Below are 16443 nucleotides of genomic sequence, written 5' to 3'. Positions count from 1 at the left end.
TCCGTGTAGGACTTTCGTATAAATTTATTAAATATTTTAATATTGTGATTAGAATACTCTATACATAAAGGTATTTACTTAATTATTTAATACTCTTTTAATATATTAATTTTAAAGAGATGATCGCTATAGTCATCATACTTGGATTATGAATTTGGATCCTCTAAATTTTAAATTTTTACTTTAGAAGATAAAGTGTGATCTTCTACTATTGAATAATTTTTCTCTCATATTTACTCTTAGTTCCACCTACAAAATAAATGGTAAGAAATCACATTTTACTCTCTAAAGTAAAATTCAAACTTTAGAAGATCTAAATCCTGGATTATCTATTAAATCGTCTTCCTTTTGCTACTCATGACAACACACCTCAAGGAGCTACTATTATTCATTGTGTTCGATTTTTCTTTTAAGCAATAATAATACCATATCTCACTATTTAAAATTTAAAAAATAATTGAATATACATTTTTATTAAGATTTTAATTGAGTTTATGAATAATAATTTATTCTACTTATTAATATTTAGTATCAAAATTAATTTTAATGGTTCAATTAGTAAGCTAAATATTGATACTTACACACATAACTATAAATTATGTCATATGTGTATTTTTATTTGAGATAAAAATTTAGTTATTTTTATAGATATAGCAAGCATTACAATGAAAGGCACGTCAATAGAGGTGACCAAATTTTAAATCATTTTTATGAAATTCATATGACTTACTATTCAAATGTATTGTTGTTGTTGTTGTTGTTGTTGTTGTTGTTGAATCTACTCTTCTAAGAATGGGATTGGTTATGGAGATGAAGGAAAAATGTGAGTGAGGGGACAAAACTAAATAAAATTAAATATTAAAAATATTTTTAAAAAAAATTACAAATTTTATAGATAAAAAATATATTTTATCCTAATTTTAAAAGTTTGAAATGAGAAGAAAAATAGTTGGCTTGTGGAGTCAAATGGATATATTGGATATTTCTCTCAATGTGAAACTATTATTGATCTTGAGGCTATTGTTTACAATGGAGGAGATATATCCTTTTGTGTGGAGATGTTGATCCTTTCAGTTTTTGAGTTAATACGTGGAAGCATGGGTGCCTGAACCCTTATGGGAAGGCCTAATAAGTTAAACCCAAGTCTATTCAGCATTGCATCATAGTTCATATCCAAAATGTCAAATGTGTGTTCACAAATCACATTTAACAATTGAATTCTCTTCTCCATGTTTTATTTAGTATTTATTTATTTATTTAGACTTGCTTAAATTGACATCTAAATTCTACTATCACTAGTAGATTAATAGGTATTAACATACTTATTCATCTATTTTTTATTTTTATTATTGTTCATGTGTGAACAAATAATCAATATAAAATTAGAAGTCTTTTTAATTTTGTATATATATAAGGTGAACTTTTTCTTTTGAAGAAAAAGACCAAAACAGGAATGAGATACCAAAGGGAACAATTAAGTGTTTCTTTTTATTTCGTTCTTACCCGAAAGGATTCTTGTCAAATAAATAAAAATAACAAAAATCATAGCAACTCCATTATAGAAAGGACAACAACAACAAAAGGATTAGTTTGAAATATCAAATATTCAAAACAAGGAGCTTCCCTCAAAACAACCTTCTCAGTTTGTTTTTGCAGCATTCCATTTAAAAATACGAAATGGACTAGTATGGGAAGATGGTTCGGTTTTAAAAAGCGCAAACTTATCCAAACAAGGTAGGGTGAAGTGAAGCATGCCTACACAGCCGTGTAGTTTAGGTACCTTTATTTTCCGAATAATCCCCCAACCCGACTAATCTATAACCAATAGATTGCTGCATGCATAAGGTGGAAATTTAGACTAGTGAACTATCCACTAGACGAACCGAACCTTTTCCTTCAATTCCTATAATTTTATAGGATAACTTTTTTTATAAGTGAGAAAATTGATAAAATTAAAAAAAAGAATTTAATCAACTTTGACTCAAGATAGCAAAATTTCACACAAAAATTATAAACTCAATGGTGATTAATCTTTTATTTTATTACTTTAATCAATAGTAGAACAAGTATGCTACTTGAGTATTCTCAGTTCATTGGTGTTTGATTAAGCATAAGAAAGAGCATATAAATATAGACAATGCTATGATGCATGCACCAAGATAATTCTAAGGGCTTAAATCTTAACATAATCTAATATCAAAAACCCCAATTAAATCTACACTGAACTTCTTAGTGCATCAAACAAGAAGTCCAACTTGGTGCATTTTTAACCCATTCTCTAAAAACACAGCAGAAAGTATGATATGAATGTGATCCACTTCTTGGTACAATGATTTGTTCGGGTCCAATCAACATTGATGAAATGCAAACATGATCTTCAACCGGTTTCTTGCTCGAATTCTTCACCCTCTGATTCGTCAGCATTGTCCGCGTCATCATCATCAGCATCATTGTCAAAGTCTTCCTTATCGTTCTCGTTAGTTGTCTTCCCAATCACAACCAGGTTGCTGTTCATCTTCCTGATTTCATTGCACTGAACATTGATATGAATGATGAGTAAGACGAGAATGCTAATCTATTTTGGACAAAATCATAAGTGTAGCGCTCAATGAAAATTTACTTGCTATTAAAAATAAAACAAAAATAAAACACCCTAAACCCTAAATCCTAAGCTCTAAACCTAAACTCTAAATCATAAACGCTAAATCCTAAATTCTAAATTTGAACCATTGATATAAATTATAATAAATGAAGAGCTAAGATTTGTTTATTAAACAAGAAATGCATCACTCTTTCCCTTAGTAAAGTGCGTTTTAAGGATGAGTCGTCGAGTAAGACACCAGAGAAAAAAAAAAAAAAACAAGAAAGAAACTCCCCTGTACCTTGATGCCCATTTATCCTCAGAACATGTCATTTATCTTTTCAAGGGAAACTTCTTTCAATTATGGAAGCCTGAGAATCTTATTTTAAATTCTGGTATATCCGTATCATATGCGGAATACAAATAAGATACCCAATAGATATGATCTCTGTAACAATTTCCCGCAACTGGAATCTAAGCATTGGGTTCGGCAATAATGATATCGCCCAACATGCCGAAACTGGCACTCACCCCACCAGTAGTAGGAGATGTAAGGATGGATACATAGAATTAATATTTCTCAAAATTGGCATTCTATTTGTGTTAATATCAACTAACAAAAATCGATTGCATTACCACACTAAACACATTCATGAATACTTGGAAGTATAGTATGCACTGCACTGGTTCATACCATACTTAAATTGATAATACCCAATGAGTGTGGGTGACTCACCACTAATACTACACATATCTAAGAACTAATTCAAATTTCAAAATAATGAAAACTAAAGCATAGTCTATAGGTAAATAAAAGAGGCAAATTGAAGCAAATAGGTAAATGCTAATGTGGCAAAAGAGCATCACAATTCATAGCATACAATCAGACATAAATTTCATATATAAATAAATAATCTTCAGAAGTCAGAACCTAAAGTATACATGAAATTTCTATTGCACCCTAATTTATGAATTAACAACCAAATCATCCAAATTCCTAATTCAAATGCAGAATCATACAAATCTAATTGCTTCCGTTATTACTTATCATTGACATTGTCATTAATTTAGAATCTAAAAACTATTCATTTACGAAATTAATCCGCCAAATGGAAAAAAACCCTAAAAGAAGGGGTTTTTAGGGTAAATAGAAGGAGGGAGAAAACACCTTCTCTTCAAAATCGGATTCTTCCATGGTGAGGAGGAGCTCCTCGTTGTGGGGGAGAGGCCATTGAGAGGGAAGGAGATACGACGTCGGAATATTCCTCGTCGATAATGGGTACTGAGTCATGTACGCCGGAAACTGCATCATCCTCTCTCTCTCTCTCCCTCTCTCTCTCTTCTTTTTAATTTTTATTATTATTTTTAAAAGCATTTTCTTTTGGTCTTTCTTTTGGATAAAATATTTTCTTCTCTTTCTTTTTGGACATTGGCCCATTTCTAATATAAAACCTTGAGACTAAAAGTTCCTCTTAAGAATTTTTTTGTTTTGGGCTTTTAAGCCCTGTTCTAATACCAAAAACACCAGAAAATTATTTTTATTTTAAATTAAAAAATTAAACATATAAAATATAATTAATAAACAAATCAAAGGAAAAAACATTAAATTACTCTTAAAAATTTAAGAATTTTCGAAACAAAAATATTATATGTATAAAAAAATTAATTATTATGTATTTATATATAAATATATATTATATAATTTATTTTTAATGTATATTTTATAGTTAAATATCTATACTTTATATAAATAATTTATTTAGTAACTAATTTTTTGTGTGTCATATGATAGTTGATGTATTTATTATAATACAGAATATTAAACTAATGTACCTTTGGTAATAGCTAAACTACATATTTTGGTACCTCTACACTATTTCTATATATTTATACTTAACCCAAAGGACTACTTTCATCACCCTTTTGTTAACTAACTGAGCTAATATCAATTTAGAGGAATAGACTCATATTTATAGAAAATCTTTAGTTTGCCACTTTTCTACTATTTAGAAAGAAACTTAATTAAAATGTCAAATAAAAAAAAAACAACTCATATATACAAAATAATTAATTATTAAATTAGTTATATCTATAAATACATATTAAAATATAAAAATATATTAAAAATATAAAATAATGTATATGAACAAACATAAATATATAAAATTTATTTGATGGTTAATTTTTAGTATATATTTTTAAAAAAAGAAGAGAAGAATAATCCCATTACAAAAATACGGTTAAAATTAAGAGAGTAAACTAAAAAAAATATTATGTATATCTAAATTATGTATGATGATATAATATATAAAAATATTTATAAATATTAAAAAAATTAAAATAATAAAAATGTAATATTATGTAATAAATATTTAAATATATTAAATAATATTAATAAATACTAGTTGATTCTAATATATTCTAACAAATATAATAAATTATTTATTAAAAAAGTATTACTTTTTAAACAAAGGGTGTGGTTAGTAGTTAGCACTTAGCAGTTACTTATTCAAAAGCAATTAATTTAGATTTGAATTTTGAAGCATACCCAAAAATTCTCTTTCTTCCATCTAGAAAAAACACAAGGTTGCCTCAGATCTTTCTCAACTCTTCTGGTTTTGGAATTTTGAATGTTCCTCACCTGAGAAAGTTCTTGCTTGAACACCCTTTATTTATTTATTTTTTTTTGTGTACTTTGATGATTGATGATCAAAGCAATTAGAAATTAGAATCTATGACAAGACTTGCACTTATCCCATTTTGTCTTCTATCTACTTCATCTTTTGTCACACCCACCGCAACCCCATCAAACCAAAACCTTATTTAAGCAAAATTTGTCTTAACAAGTAACGAGGAAACCATCTTACATAAGTAAATGTATACAAGGAGCTTCCATTTTTTGACCCTTTTTAAAATCATTTTTGGCCTAAACTTGAAGTAACTCACTTTCTCAATTCTCAAACAAAACGTGTCATTTCCCTTCATTGTACACGACTTCTTCTCTCTCATGGCTTCCACCCCAAGATTCCCTCCTTCATTCCCACCACTTCACCGAATCAAAAAACCAATCTTTTTTACAAACACTGAAACCCCATCAAACCCTTTTGTCCAATTAAGCTTCCCTATGCTATTTGCTTTATGGTTTATATGCCTTGCAAGTTGTAAAGTTTCAAGCTTTTGAATTGTGATGTATTCAATACAATACAATATAATAATTAATATAGTAAGATATTATGGGGAGGTTGTGTGTTTGTGTATTGGAAGCAAAAGATCTTCCAGTGAATGAGTCTTATGTGAAGCTCAAGCTTGGGAAGTTGAAGTCTAAGACTACAAGGATAGTGAGGAACACTTGCAACCCAATTTAGAATGAGGAGTTTGCTTTGAAGGTGCATGATTTGGAGCAAGTGCTTCTTGTCTCTGTTGTTAGTAATACTCATCATGGTGGTGGTGATGAATCAAGGGTCATCAATGGTGGTTCTGTGGAACTTGTGGTTGGTGAAGTGAGGGTTCTTGTTGGTTCTATTGCATCTGCTGATAAACAAACCTTGCCCCCAACTTGGTTCAATCTTGAAAGTCCTAATAGTGGGAAATTTTTCAACAAATATTGCGGTTTGTTCCCTTCACAATATATGTTACTTGCATAGACATTGATATGTTCATAACTTATTATAACTCCGTGTAACTTATTATGTTAGTTATGAATAGATTAAGTTATGAATGTCCCAAATTTTGTTTCTCTACATTGAGTTATAAGACTGCATTTAGATACTGTATTTGAGACAGAAACAACAAAAAAATCTGTTTCTGTGCTTCAAATATCTTTGAAAAACTAAGGAAAGGCAGCAATGGGGTGGAGATTGTAAACTATCTGCAATTTTCTTATGCATTTGGTTTATGCAAATTTTCTTATGTATTTGGAGATTGTAAGTATGTTGAAGCTATACTACTGTAGTGTTAAACAAAACTAGAGCAGTGATCTTTGTTAACTTTCACTATGTGCTCCCTTTTAGTCTTATGGTTCATATTTTTTATGCCATGTCTAGAATTTCAACTATTGGAATTGTATTGGAGAAGAGATAATAACATATATCTGCATGAAAAAAAAAACCATGAGCTGCATTTCACATTCTTATCTTATTTTAATTTTTATAGTGTTTATTGTTTTGGTTCCTCACAGATTAAACATATCAAACTGATTTTCAGCTTAATGTGTTATATAATCAGGGAAAATTCTACTTACCATATCTCTTCATAGTAAAAGCCATTTCAACCACACACATTCACAAAACTTGAGTGTTGTAACTGAAGACTCAAAAGACTTGGAATCTCCACAAATTTCATCTAACAAAATGGGTGATACTAAAAGGTTGCTGAAGGTTATTGCTAACCGTTTAGATAGGATCTTCAACAAGAAAGATGGAAGTTCATCAAAAGCTGAGGATTCTCCTGAAACATCCACTATTTTATCTGATTCTGAAGATTTTGTAGAAAGTTTATCTTCTCCTTGTAGCTTTGAAGAAGCAATTGCACTAATGGAATCCGGAGATAACAAACAGGAGATGCCAGATAACTTGCCGGGTGGTGTCCTGGTGGATCAGGTTTATGTAGTATCTCCATATGATCTTAATGCATTTCTTTTCGCACCGAATTCACAGTTTAGGAAAGATTTGGCAGAACTGCAGGGGACAACAAATATGCAAGAAGGGCCTTGGACATGGAAACATGGGGACACATCTTGTTTAATGCGAGTTGTTTCGTATACAAAAGCAGCTTCGAAGCTAGTTAAGGCTGTTAATGCCACTGAAGAGCAAAGCTATGTTAGAGTGAGTAAGGATGAATTTGCAGTACTTGTTAGTGTAAGCACACCTGAGGTTCCATATGGGAGCACATTTCGGGTTGAATTGCTTTACAAGATAATGCCGAGTGGCGAATTATCTTCTGGAGAGAAATCATCACATCTTGTGGTATCATGGGGCATGATGTTCCTACAGAGCACAATGATGAAAGGAATGATAGAAGGGGGAACTAGACAAGGACTGAAGGAGAGTTTTGATCAGTTCTCCGACCTACTTGCTCGAAATTTCAAGGTGCTAGATTTGGCAGACTTATCAGACAAGGAACATGTGTTGGCAACTTTGCAGACAGAGGACCCTTGGAATTGGTGGACGGCAATCAAATACTTTTCGAATTTCACGGTAGTTTCCACTTTGTTTATGCTGTTATATGTTTTGCTGCATATTTCGCGGTGCAGTCCAAGGGAACCTCGCGGCTTGGAATTCAAGGGACTTGAGTTGCCAGATAGCTTTGGAGAGCTTGTTACAAGTGCAATTTTGATCATTCAGTTGCATCGTGTTTACAATATGGTTGTTCACTTTGTGCAGGCTAGATTTCAGATGGGTAAGCACATTGTTTGAAACTACTTTTATGAAGTGTACGAGTTAACTCGAGAGTTTGATAGCCTTGTTGTCATGCTTGTTATCAGTTATCACTACTAATTGACTTGCTACGAAAGTTTAACTATTGATCTAATTTGTTGTAACAGGAACTGATCATGGCCTAAAAGCCAATGGGGATGGTTGGGTTGTTACAGTGGCTTTAATTGAGGCGGTCGATTTAGCATCCTTGGAGTCCACAGGGTTGTCGGACCCCTATGTAATTTTAACCTGCAATGGACAAACAAGGTCAAGCTCAGTGAAGCTTCAAACATCTGATCCTCAATGGAATGGTTTGCATTAACTTGGTACTTATTACATGCATGAAATTTTTCCTTTCTAGATGAGTATATTTTTACCAGTGTTTCTCTATTGGTTTTTTGTTCAAATTCATGCAGAGATATTAGAGTTTGATGCTATGGAAGAACCACCATCGGTTTTAGATGTGGAAGTTTTCGATTTTGATGGTCCATTTGACCAGGATGTTTCGCTAGGACGTGCCGAGATCAATTTCCTAAAGCACACATCGACAGAATTGGCCGACATGTGGATTGTGCTTGAAGGAAAGCTCGCCAAATCCGCACAATCGAAGCTGCATCTGAGGATTTTCTTGGACAATAATAAAGGAGTCGAAACGATTAAGGAATATTTGGAGAAAATGGAAAAGGAAGTAGGAAGAAAGGTATAAGAACTAGGAGTTGGTTTCTGATTTTTGGTGTTATGGATCATGAGAATCCCTTCTTGTATGTGTGACTAATAATGGATGGATTGCAGTTGAATCTTCAATCGCCTCAACGAAATTCTACATTCCAGAAGCTGTTTGGTTTGCCTCCAGAAGAATTTCTAATCAAAGAATTCACATGTTACCTGAAAAGAAAAATGCCTTTACAGGTATATAGTTAGCATAAGAGTATGCTTTTAGAGTTTTAGTAACGCTTTTAGAATAATCATGCACCGATGAACTAACATAATACTATACTCCTTGATATTCTAATAAGTGGAAATCTTTAGAGTTAGTTTCTCTGGATTTGTACATGTAATAATTTTGTAACTGCAGGGAAGGATGTTTCTTTCGGCTAGGATTCTTGGGTTTTATGCCAATCTTTTTGGACATAAAACCAAATTTTTCTTCCTTTGGGAAGACATAGAGGACATACAAGTTCATCCTCCAACATGGGCATCAGTAGGAAGCCCTATACTGGTCATAATTCTGCGGAAAGGTCGAGGAATCGATGCAAGGCATGGCGCGAAGTCTATAGACGAAGAAGGAAGGCTTAGGTTCCATTTTCAGTCATTTGCATCGTTCGGTGTGGCCTCCAGGTATTATTAATATGAAACTGTTTCTAGTAATGTAGACTGAACTTATGGAATTTATCGGATAACATTTCTTTTTTCGTTCCTTGTTAAAAGAACGATTCGAGCCTTGTGGAGAGCAAGAACACTGCCCTACCAGAAAGAACAAGTTATGGAAGAGCATGAAGAACAAGAAGAAGGCTTTGTAATTCCTGAAGACTCTGAATATGTCATGGACAATGAAGGAAAAAGATCCAAGATATATTCTGCAGAATTTCCAATCAAGGTAAGCATCAATTGCTTGTGCCACAAACAATACCATATAACTTGCATTGTATTTTGATTTGATGAAATTGAAGGATGATAAAGAAAATCTTGTTCTTATGACTTCAAACTTGATCCAATATCAGTATATAATTGTAATAATCAAAGTTTCTTTTTGATGATTTGGCATTACATGATTGGATGATACTCGAATTGTTGTGTTACTCTTTGCACAGATGAGATCAATGATGGGAATTTTTGATGGAGGAAGCTTGGAACATAGAATTATGCAGAGAGCAGGTTGTATGAACTATGAAACTACTTCGTGGGAGCCGATAAAGCCGGATGTCTTTGAAAGGCGCGTTTCGTACAGATTCAATCGTCAAATGTCAGTTTTTGGCGGCGATGTCACATGCACACAACAGAAGTTTCCAAATGCAGACACTGGAGGTTGGATTGTGAATGAGGTTATGACTCTTCATGGTGTCCCATTTGCTGATCACTTCCATGTATGGATTCTAAACTTGGAAACAATTGTGTTGCATGAATTTAATTTTGATGCATCGTTAGCTGATTAGATATCGCTACGTAGACAAATAGTTAATCATCACATCTATGATCTTAAAATGCAACTAATTCTATCTACGTGACAACATCTGATTGAATTACATTAGCAACCAATCAGATGTTGTCACGTAAGTAGGATATTTAATTTTCACATTATTATCTCAAATAGAACATTTGATTGAATGTTAAAGAAAGTTTTAGGCTAACAATGTATAGAAATTAAGATTTGATTTGGTAAAATATTTTAGATAGGTAAAAAGTATAAACTCTTCGTTTTGTGTTTTGGTAAATAAAAAAGATCGTGTGCTTCTGCTTGTAACTTTTAAGAGTTAAAATGGGTTTCGAAAGCACCTAAAAGGAGGTAATTTTTAAAGTTTGTTTATGTTTATTAAAATTAAAAAGTCTAATATAATTTCATATATTAATAAATATTAAAATTTACCTTTATTTATGTCTATTAAGTTTTTTTCTTTTTAATTTTAGAAGTCATTTTACCAAATATAATTATTGTTGCTTGTGCTTATTGAATAATATTTTTAGTTTGATTTACTAAATATAAATGCTACAGTTAAAGAAAGCTATTTTCGAAAACTAAAAGTTTTACTAAACCGATCCTAAGTTCTAACTGTATTAATCTTTTTGTACATATTTTTAATTGTTCCGTAAAGAATACCTGATAACAATTAATTTTTTTTCCCTCTCTTTTGTAGATAAATTTTAGGTACGAAATTGAGAAATGTGGTATTGATGAAAGTGGTTGCAAGTGTGATATATACATTGGAATTGTGTGGCTCAAGAGCTCTGATTTTCAGCAAAGGATAGATAGGAACATATCAACCAAGTTTACCATTAGAGTGAAGGAAATATTTGAACAGGTTCAGAAAGAGATCTTGTTAATGTCTCAGAATTTTAATGGACATTAGCACTTCCTAATTAAATATAAGATATAACACTGAAAAAATTATAATAATAATAATAATAAAGGCTAACGAGTTTAATATATAGAATTTAATTTTGATGCACTGTAAAATATTTGACACTGTTGTACAATCACATCTGTTTACTTTTGTTGATGTGATATTATGTAATTTGATGTACGTATAATTAGTTTAGTATATCAAAATTAAATTCTAATATATAATGGATACAAAATTGTGAATATATCAAAGATATTGACAACCTGTATTATTGTATTATCTTATTCTCTTTGGATGAGACTATGTTTTAAATTATCAAGGGGGCGTATTATGAAAGAAGCTTGTCCCCACGGCAAAAAAGATAAGCTTGTTTCAAATCATATTATTTTTCATTCTATAATCCATCTCATTCAATTATCTATTTATCTTGGATGTGTTTGGTTTTCGTCCTAGCACAAAAAAGAATAGGAATATCAGAAAGTGAAGATAACTTCTATATCGTGTTTACAGAATAATAAGGCGAATGTATCTCTAACAAAAAGATTATAATGAATTTATAATTTTTAAAAGAATAAATTATTAAAGAGCGTGAGAAGGCAGCCATTAAGTAATTTAAATAATAAAAAAAGAAAAGAAATATAATAAGAGAAGAAAACGAAGGGGAAGCGGAATTCCCAATTCACACAACAGTAAACACTGGACTCAACTCGCTTCTTCAAAGTTCAAACTCAGAAACTTGAGAGAAAAGAATTGAAGAAGAAAATCAATGGATCCAAATCCAACTAACTTCCCAATCCTTTCTTACGTCATGTCTCGTCTCCCTTCTCTGACTCCCAAAACCGCCGCAGATTCCAATAATAACCTTGACGACCTCGAGCAGCCGCCTCCACTCTCCGATGCTGCTGCTGCTTCTTCTGTGGGCCCACTCGGCCCACAATTATTGGGCCAGATGCCCAACCTTGACGACGCTAACCTCCTCGCCTCCATGGGCGGTGCAATCTCCGACGTCGCTCAGGCCCGATCGGTTCTCAATCTAATTGGCGACCGCCCTACTCACGAGGAAGTCGACGCCGCCAGGGCGGACCTTGCTGACCTGGAGGCCAGGCTGTCACGCCAGCTGGAGGAGATCGTTCTGGAGCCCAGGCCCGCTGACGTGGATATCCACACTTGGCGGGCCCGGCAGGCCGAGAGGGAGCTCAAGTGCAGGGAGGAAGCGGAGAAGGAGAGGCGTGTCGTCAAGTCGGTCATACAGCTCGATGAGATGCACGATGCGTACGAGAGGCTTCTCGCTGACGCCGAGAAGCGACTCGTTAGGATCTACGGCGGTGCCGGAGATGCCGCCGATGACGCCGGTGTTGCTGCTGGTGGTGATGAGCTGAACGAAGAGGTTGCGGAAATACTGCAGGAAGCTTACGGGAAAGGGATGGAGAGGGTGGATCTTTCTGGCCGGCGGTTGCGGTTGTTGCCGGAGGCGTTTGGGAGGATTTCCGGCCTTGTGGTGCTTGATGCATCCGCCAATCAGCTTTCGGTAAGATTCATCCTATTGAATATATTTATTTATTATGTTTCAATATTTGAATATTTGATTCTTTTGTGTATGATCAAGAAAGTTAGATGAAGGCCAGTGCAATAGATAACATGAAATTGAAAGGGGAAAGAAGAAGAATAAAATTAAGAGTGCAATATTCGTATTGACACGACATGGCATGGCAATACATAATTGGATGGTGGAGACTCAGAAGCAGAGTTGATAGTTGAGAACTCATAGATGGTTTAATATATTTAACTAAATTGTCATCTACGGACTCCTAACTATCATCTTCACAGACAACGGCATGAGATTTTCCACCTAATTGGATATCTAAGTTACACTAATTGGCATTCTAGACTAGAATGCATTATGTGAATTCTACTGAGTTTTATGAATTTAATTTTGATGAGGTGTGGTAGTATGCTTTTATTGATGAAAATAATGTGCATTATGCTATGGATGTACTATGCGAGACCTTCATTTGAATCATTTCAATTTGGAGTGGGCGTAAGATCAATGAGAGAGTAAGCAGAGGTGATGTTCAATGAGCTTTATTGCTTCTTTGGTAAAGTCCGGAAAGTGAAGCCTTTCAATGTTTAAGCTAAGTTGCAAAGGGAAATAGTTTGGTTTGGTAGTTGTTGACTTCTGAATTACCAGATATGCACATAACTAGTGATTGATAAATGATGAGGTAGTTAAGAAAATGAATTACTTAATACTTATGCAAGCAAATATTGTAACATTTCGCATAGAAATGTGACCTGTGTTTAGCATATATTTAGCTCAAGCATTAAAATGGATGATGAACAATGATGTTCATTCCACTGTTATTTCCCAAACCTACAGACTGAAATCTTAATTGCAACTTACAGGTTCTTATTTACTTTAGTTGTGTATAGCTTTTCTTATGATTTCTCTTTCTTCTCTCACTATTAAGAATGTATTGGATTTAAACAGCTGTTTTATAGACATGATTTATAACAGTATATAACGGCATCGTTTGAAGTTTGAACCATGTATGCATGACACTCGGTGTAAAAGGTCTTGATTGCGACTGTTATTTTACACTAACATGTTCTGTGAAACTAAACAGACAATTCCCGACTCGATAGCTGGATTGCAAAATCTGGAGGAGCTTAATCTATCTTCAAACCTTTTGACATCACTTCCAGATTCAATCGGGTTATTGCAAAAACTGAAATTTCTCAATATCTCTGGAAATAAGCTGAGTGCCCTTCCTGATCCCATCTGTCAGTGCAGGTATCCGAGAATTTCAAAAGAGCAATCTTTTCAATTGTTATTGAATGTCACCAGTTTTGAGCAATTGCAGAATCTCATAATTTTTGCGACTCCCTTTAAAATCCTTATACAATCTCATCCAAGTGTTATAAGAACTTACCCCATAAACATGCTATAGATCTTGTTGATCAAATCTGTTCTTCATTGCACAATCAGGTCATTGGTGGAGCTGGATGTAAGCTTTAACAGTCTGACATATTTGCCAACGAACATTGGATATGAACTGCCAAACTTAAAGAAACTCATGATTCAACTGAACAAGATTCGATCTCTACCGTCATCTATCTGTGAGTTGAAGTCGCTGCGCTATCTGGATGCTCACTTTAATGAGCTACATGGACTTCCCATTGCAATTGGGAGACTCACCAGTCTGGAAGTTCTCAACCTGAGCAGTAACTTCAGTGACCTCAAAGAACTACCCGAGACGTTTGGTGATTTGACTAACCTCAAAGAATTAGATCTCAGCAACAATCAAATTCATGCACTTCCTGATACATTTGGTCGCCTTGAAAATTTGACGAAGCTTAACTTGGATCAGAATCCTATTGAATTACCACCAATGGAGATTGTAAATCAAGGCGTCGAGGCTGTAAAAACCTTTATGGCGAAGAGATGGATTGATATATTGCTAGAGGAAGAAAGGAAAAGCAACCAAGAAATGCAAGAGCAAGCACAGAATGGATGGTTAACACGAAGCACGTCGTGGTTGAAGAATGTTTCCGGGAATGTAATTGGGTATCTTGGAACAGTTGGATCACCTATGGCACCCAAATCTCCCAAAGATGCTTATCTTGATCAGCAGCTATGAGATGAAGATCCAGCATGTGTTGGAGGTTCTCAAAACATGTATGTCAAATGAAGATGATAGATACTATATCTACTACTCCCAATTGCTCCCTCTTGCTTAATTTGCAATTCTTCCGTAGGGATGGATGCTCTGATGAAAGAACTTTTGTCTTTCTTTAATCTTCGTTGATAATCAACTCCACTAATGTTTGATGAAAGATTAGTGTGTGTCAATTTAGTCTCTGAATAAAATCAAATGTTTCAAATTGGTCCTTGAAAAATATAACTATGAATCAGATTGGTCCTTTCATAAGTTAGGTGATGATACATGATATATTCATTTTACAACTTGTTATCATCTAGTTAGCTTAAGAACCAATTTGATTTAATATTGCATTTTTCAAGGACCAAGATGTAGCATTTGATCTTTCGAGGTTCAAGTTGATGAACACGTAATCTTTTTAGGGACCATTTTAACTGTTAATCCAATGTTTTGGGTAGTGTTTTGATCATGAGGTTGTTTCAGATGTCAGTTACATGTGGGAACTACCAAGAAAATCCTATACTACGTTTTTCTTTTATGGTTTTGGAAAGTTTAACCAGGCATACTACAAAAGTCAATGCATGGTTTCAGAGTTCCGGGCTCAAAAGGTCTTACAGGATACTTGTAAATTGCATATGGCAGGGGAGAAGTCGAACTTGTGTTCTTATAGAATATGGTTCGAGCTTTTGAATCTTTGTTTACAAAAGTAAATTATATCATAAGCATGATTGTTGATTATCATGTGAATTTTCTAAAGGGACCCGCATGTAACAATTGCTACATTGAGCAAAATTTGCTTGGGAAACTGTTAGAAACACAAATTGGTTGGAAAGACATCTCCTTCAATTAATAGTCAACTAGAGAGAGAAAAATAGGTTGAAATCTGTTGATCTGATTTTTTTTTTTTTTGGGGGGGGGGGGGGGGGGGGGGTTTCTTATCTAGAGTATCCACCATCGAACATAATGATACATTCCTATTTGGTTTGAGGATAGCTGGCTCAAAATTTTAAAGGATTTTCATGTCCAAAGGTGAGGATTTGACAACTGGTTGGGTCTTAATTTGAGTTGCAAAGAATTAATTAGGTTAAATTAAGCTTGAATTTGAATAAATATTGGAGATACAAATTTTATTTTGTATATACAGCAACTAATCATCCAACAATAAATTCTTAAATAAATTTCAAATCTGCTATGGATTAAGCATTACTTGTAGAGTTGGAGAATAGCATTAAAAAAAAATTGAATTTGATAAAATTTAAGAAAAGCAAGTTTTAAAGTCATTGAGCTCTAATAAACTTTGAAAATTTTATATACTACATTGTATTATAATTTTCCGCAAAATAAAATAAAATAACATTATAATCTCTACAATTATTAACTGGGGTTTTGTGGAGCAATTGACTCTCAGCAATAAGACAAATCAATTTTGGAATTAGAAATTTCAAATTACCTATTATTGATTAAGTGTTTATTTGTTTTGGAACCTAATGTGGCTAAGTGCTTATTTATTCTGTTGTTTTTTATAAATTCCTACAAAAACATAGGCATGCTTACACAAGGATTAACAGCTCCAATTGTTTTAGAAAAAATAATTTACTAATACAAGATTATCTCCTTATTTTAAAATTATTTGAATTGGTTACATATGAAACTGTATCTCATGTATCAATGTTCACAAACATTGTTAATTGTTAAATTTTATTATATTTTTTGCATGAGTGATTATTATT

At 33.3% G+C, this 16443-nt stretch overlaps 3 protein-coding genes across 3 annotated transcripts; 2 read left to right on the top strand and 1 right to left on the bottom strand.

The window, feature by feature from the left end:
* Positions 1-2026: 2026 nt before the first annotated feature.
* LOC130945142 (uncharacterized) lies at positions 2027-3979 on the bottom strand. Its single transcript, XM_057873835.1, has 2 exons — positions 3750-3979; positions 2027-2533 (listed from the first exon to the last, which is right to left on the bottom strand). Exons 1-2 carry the CDS (start codon positions 3954-3956, stop codon positions 2378-2380), a joined length of 363 nt encoding a protein of 120 aa, XP_057729818.1. The 5' UTR covers positions 3957-3979; the 3' UTR covers positions 2027-2377.
* Positions 3980-5315: 1336 nt separating this feature from the next.
* On the top strand, positions 5316-11241 carry LOC130944034 (C2 and GRAM domain-containing protein At5g50170). The gene is made up of 9 exons (XM_057872156.1): positions 5316-6190; positions 6806-7978; positions 8124-8306; positions 8412-8695; positions 8788-8904; positions 9071-9333; positions 9424-9592; positions 9807-10079; positions 10848-11241. The coding sequence occupies exons 2-9, from the start codon at positions 6931-6933 to the stop codon at positions 11058-11060; spliced, it is 2550 nt and encodes an 849-aa protein (XP_057728139.1). The 5' UTR covers positions 5316-6190; positions 6806-6930; the 3' UTR covers positions 11061-11241.
* A 459-nt stretch (positions 11242-11700) lies between these two features.
* Positions 11701-15454, top strand: LOC130944681 (plant intracellular Ras-group-related LRR protein 9-like). Its single transcript, XM_057873134.1, has 3 exons — positions 11701-12582; positions 13679-13845; positions 14041-15454. Exons 1-3 carry the CDS (start codon positions 11821-11823, stop codon positions 14690-14692), a joined length of 1581 nt encoding a protein of 526 aa, XP_057729117.1. The 5' UTR covers positions 11701-11820; the 3' UTR covers positions 14693-15454.
* Positions 15455-16443: the final 989 nt, after the last annotated feature.

The sequence above is a fragment of the Arachis stenosperma genome, chromosome 8 (genome assembly GCF_014773155.1).
Source record: "Arachis stenosperma cultivar V10309 chromosome 8, arast.V10309.gnm1.PFL2, whole genome shotgun sequence".
Lineage (NCBI taxonomy): Eukaryota > Viridiplantae > Streptophyta > Magnoliopsida > Fabales > Fabaceae > Arachis > Arachis stenosperma.
The sequence above is the reverse complement of the archived record's forward strand: the minus strand, read 5'-3'. Positions and strand labels throughout refer to the sequence as shown.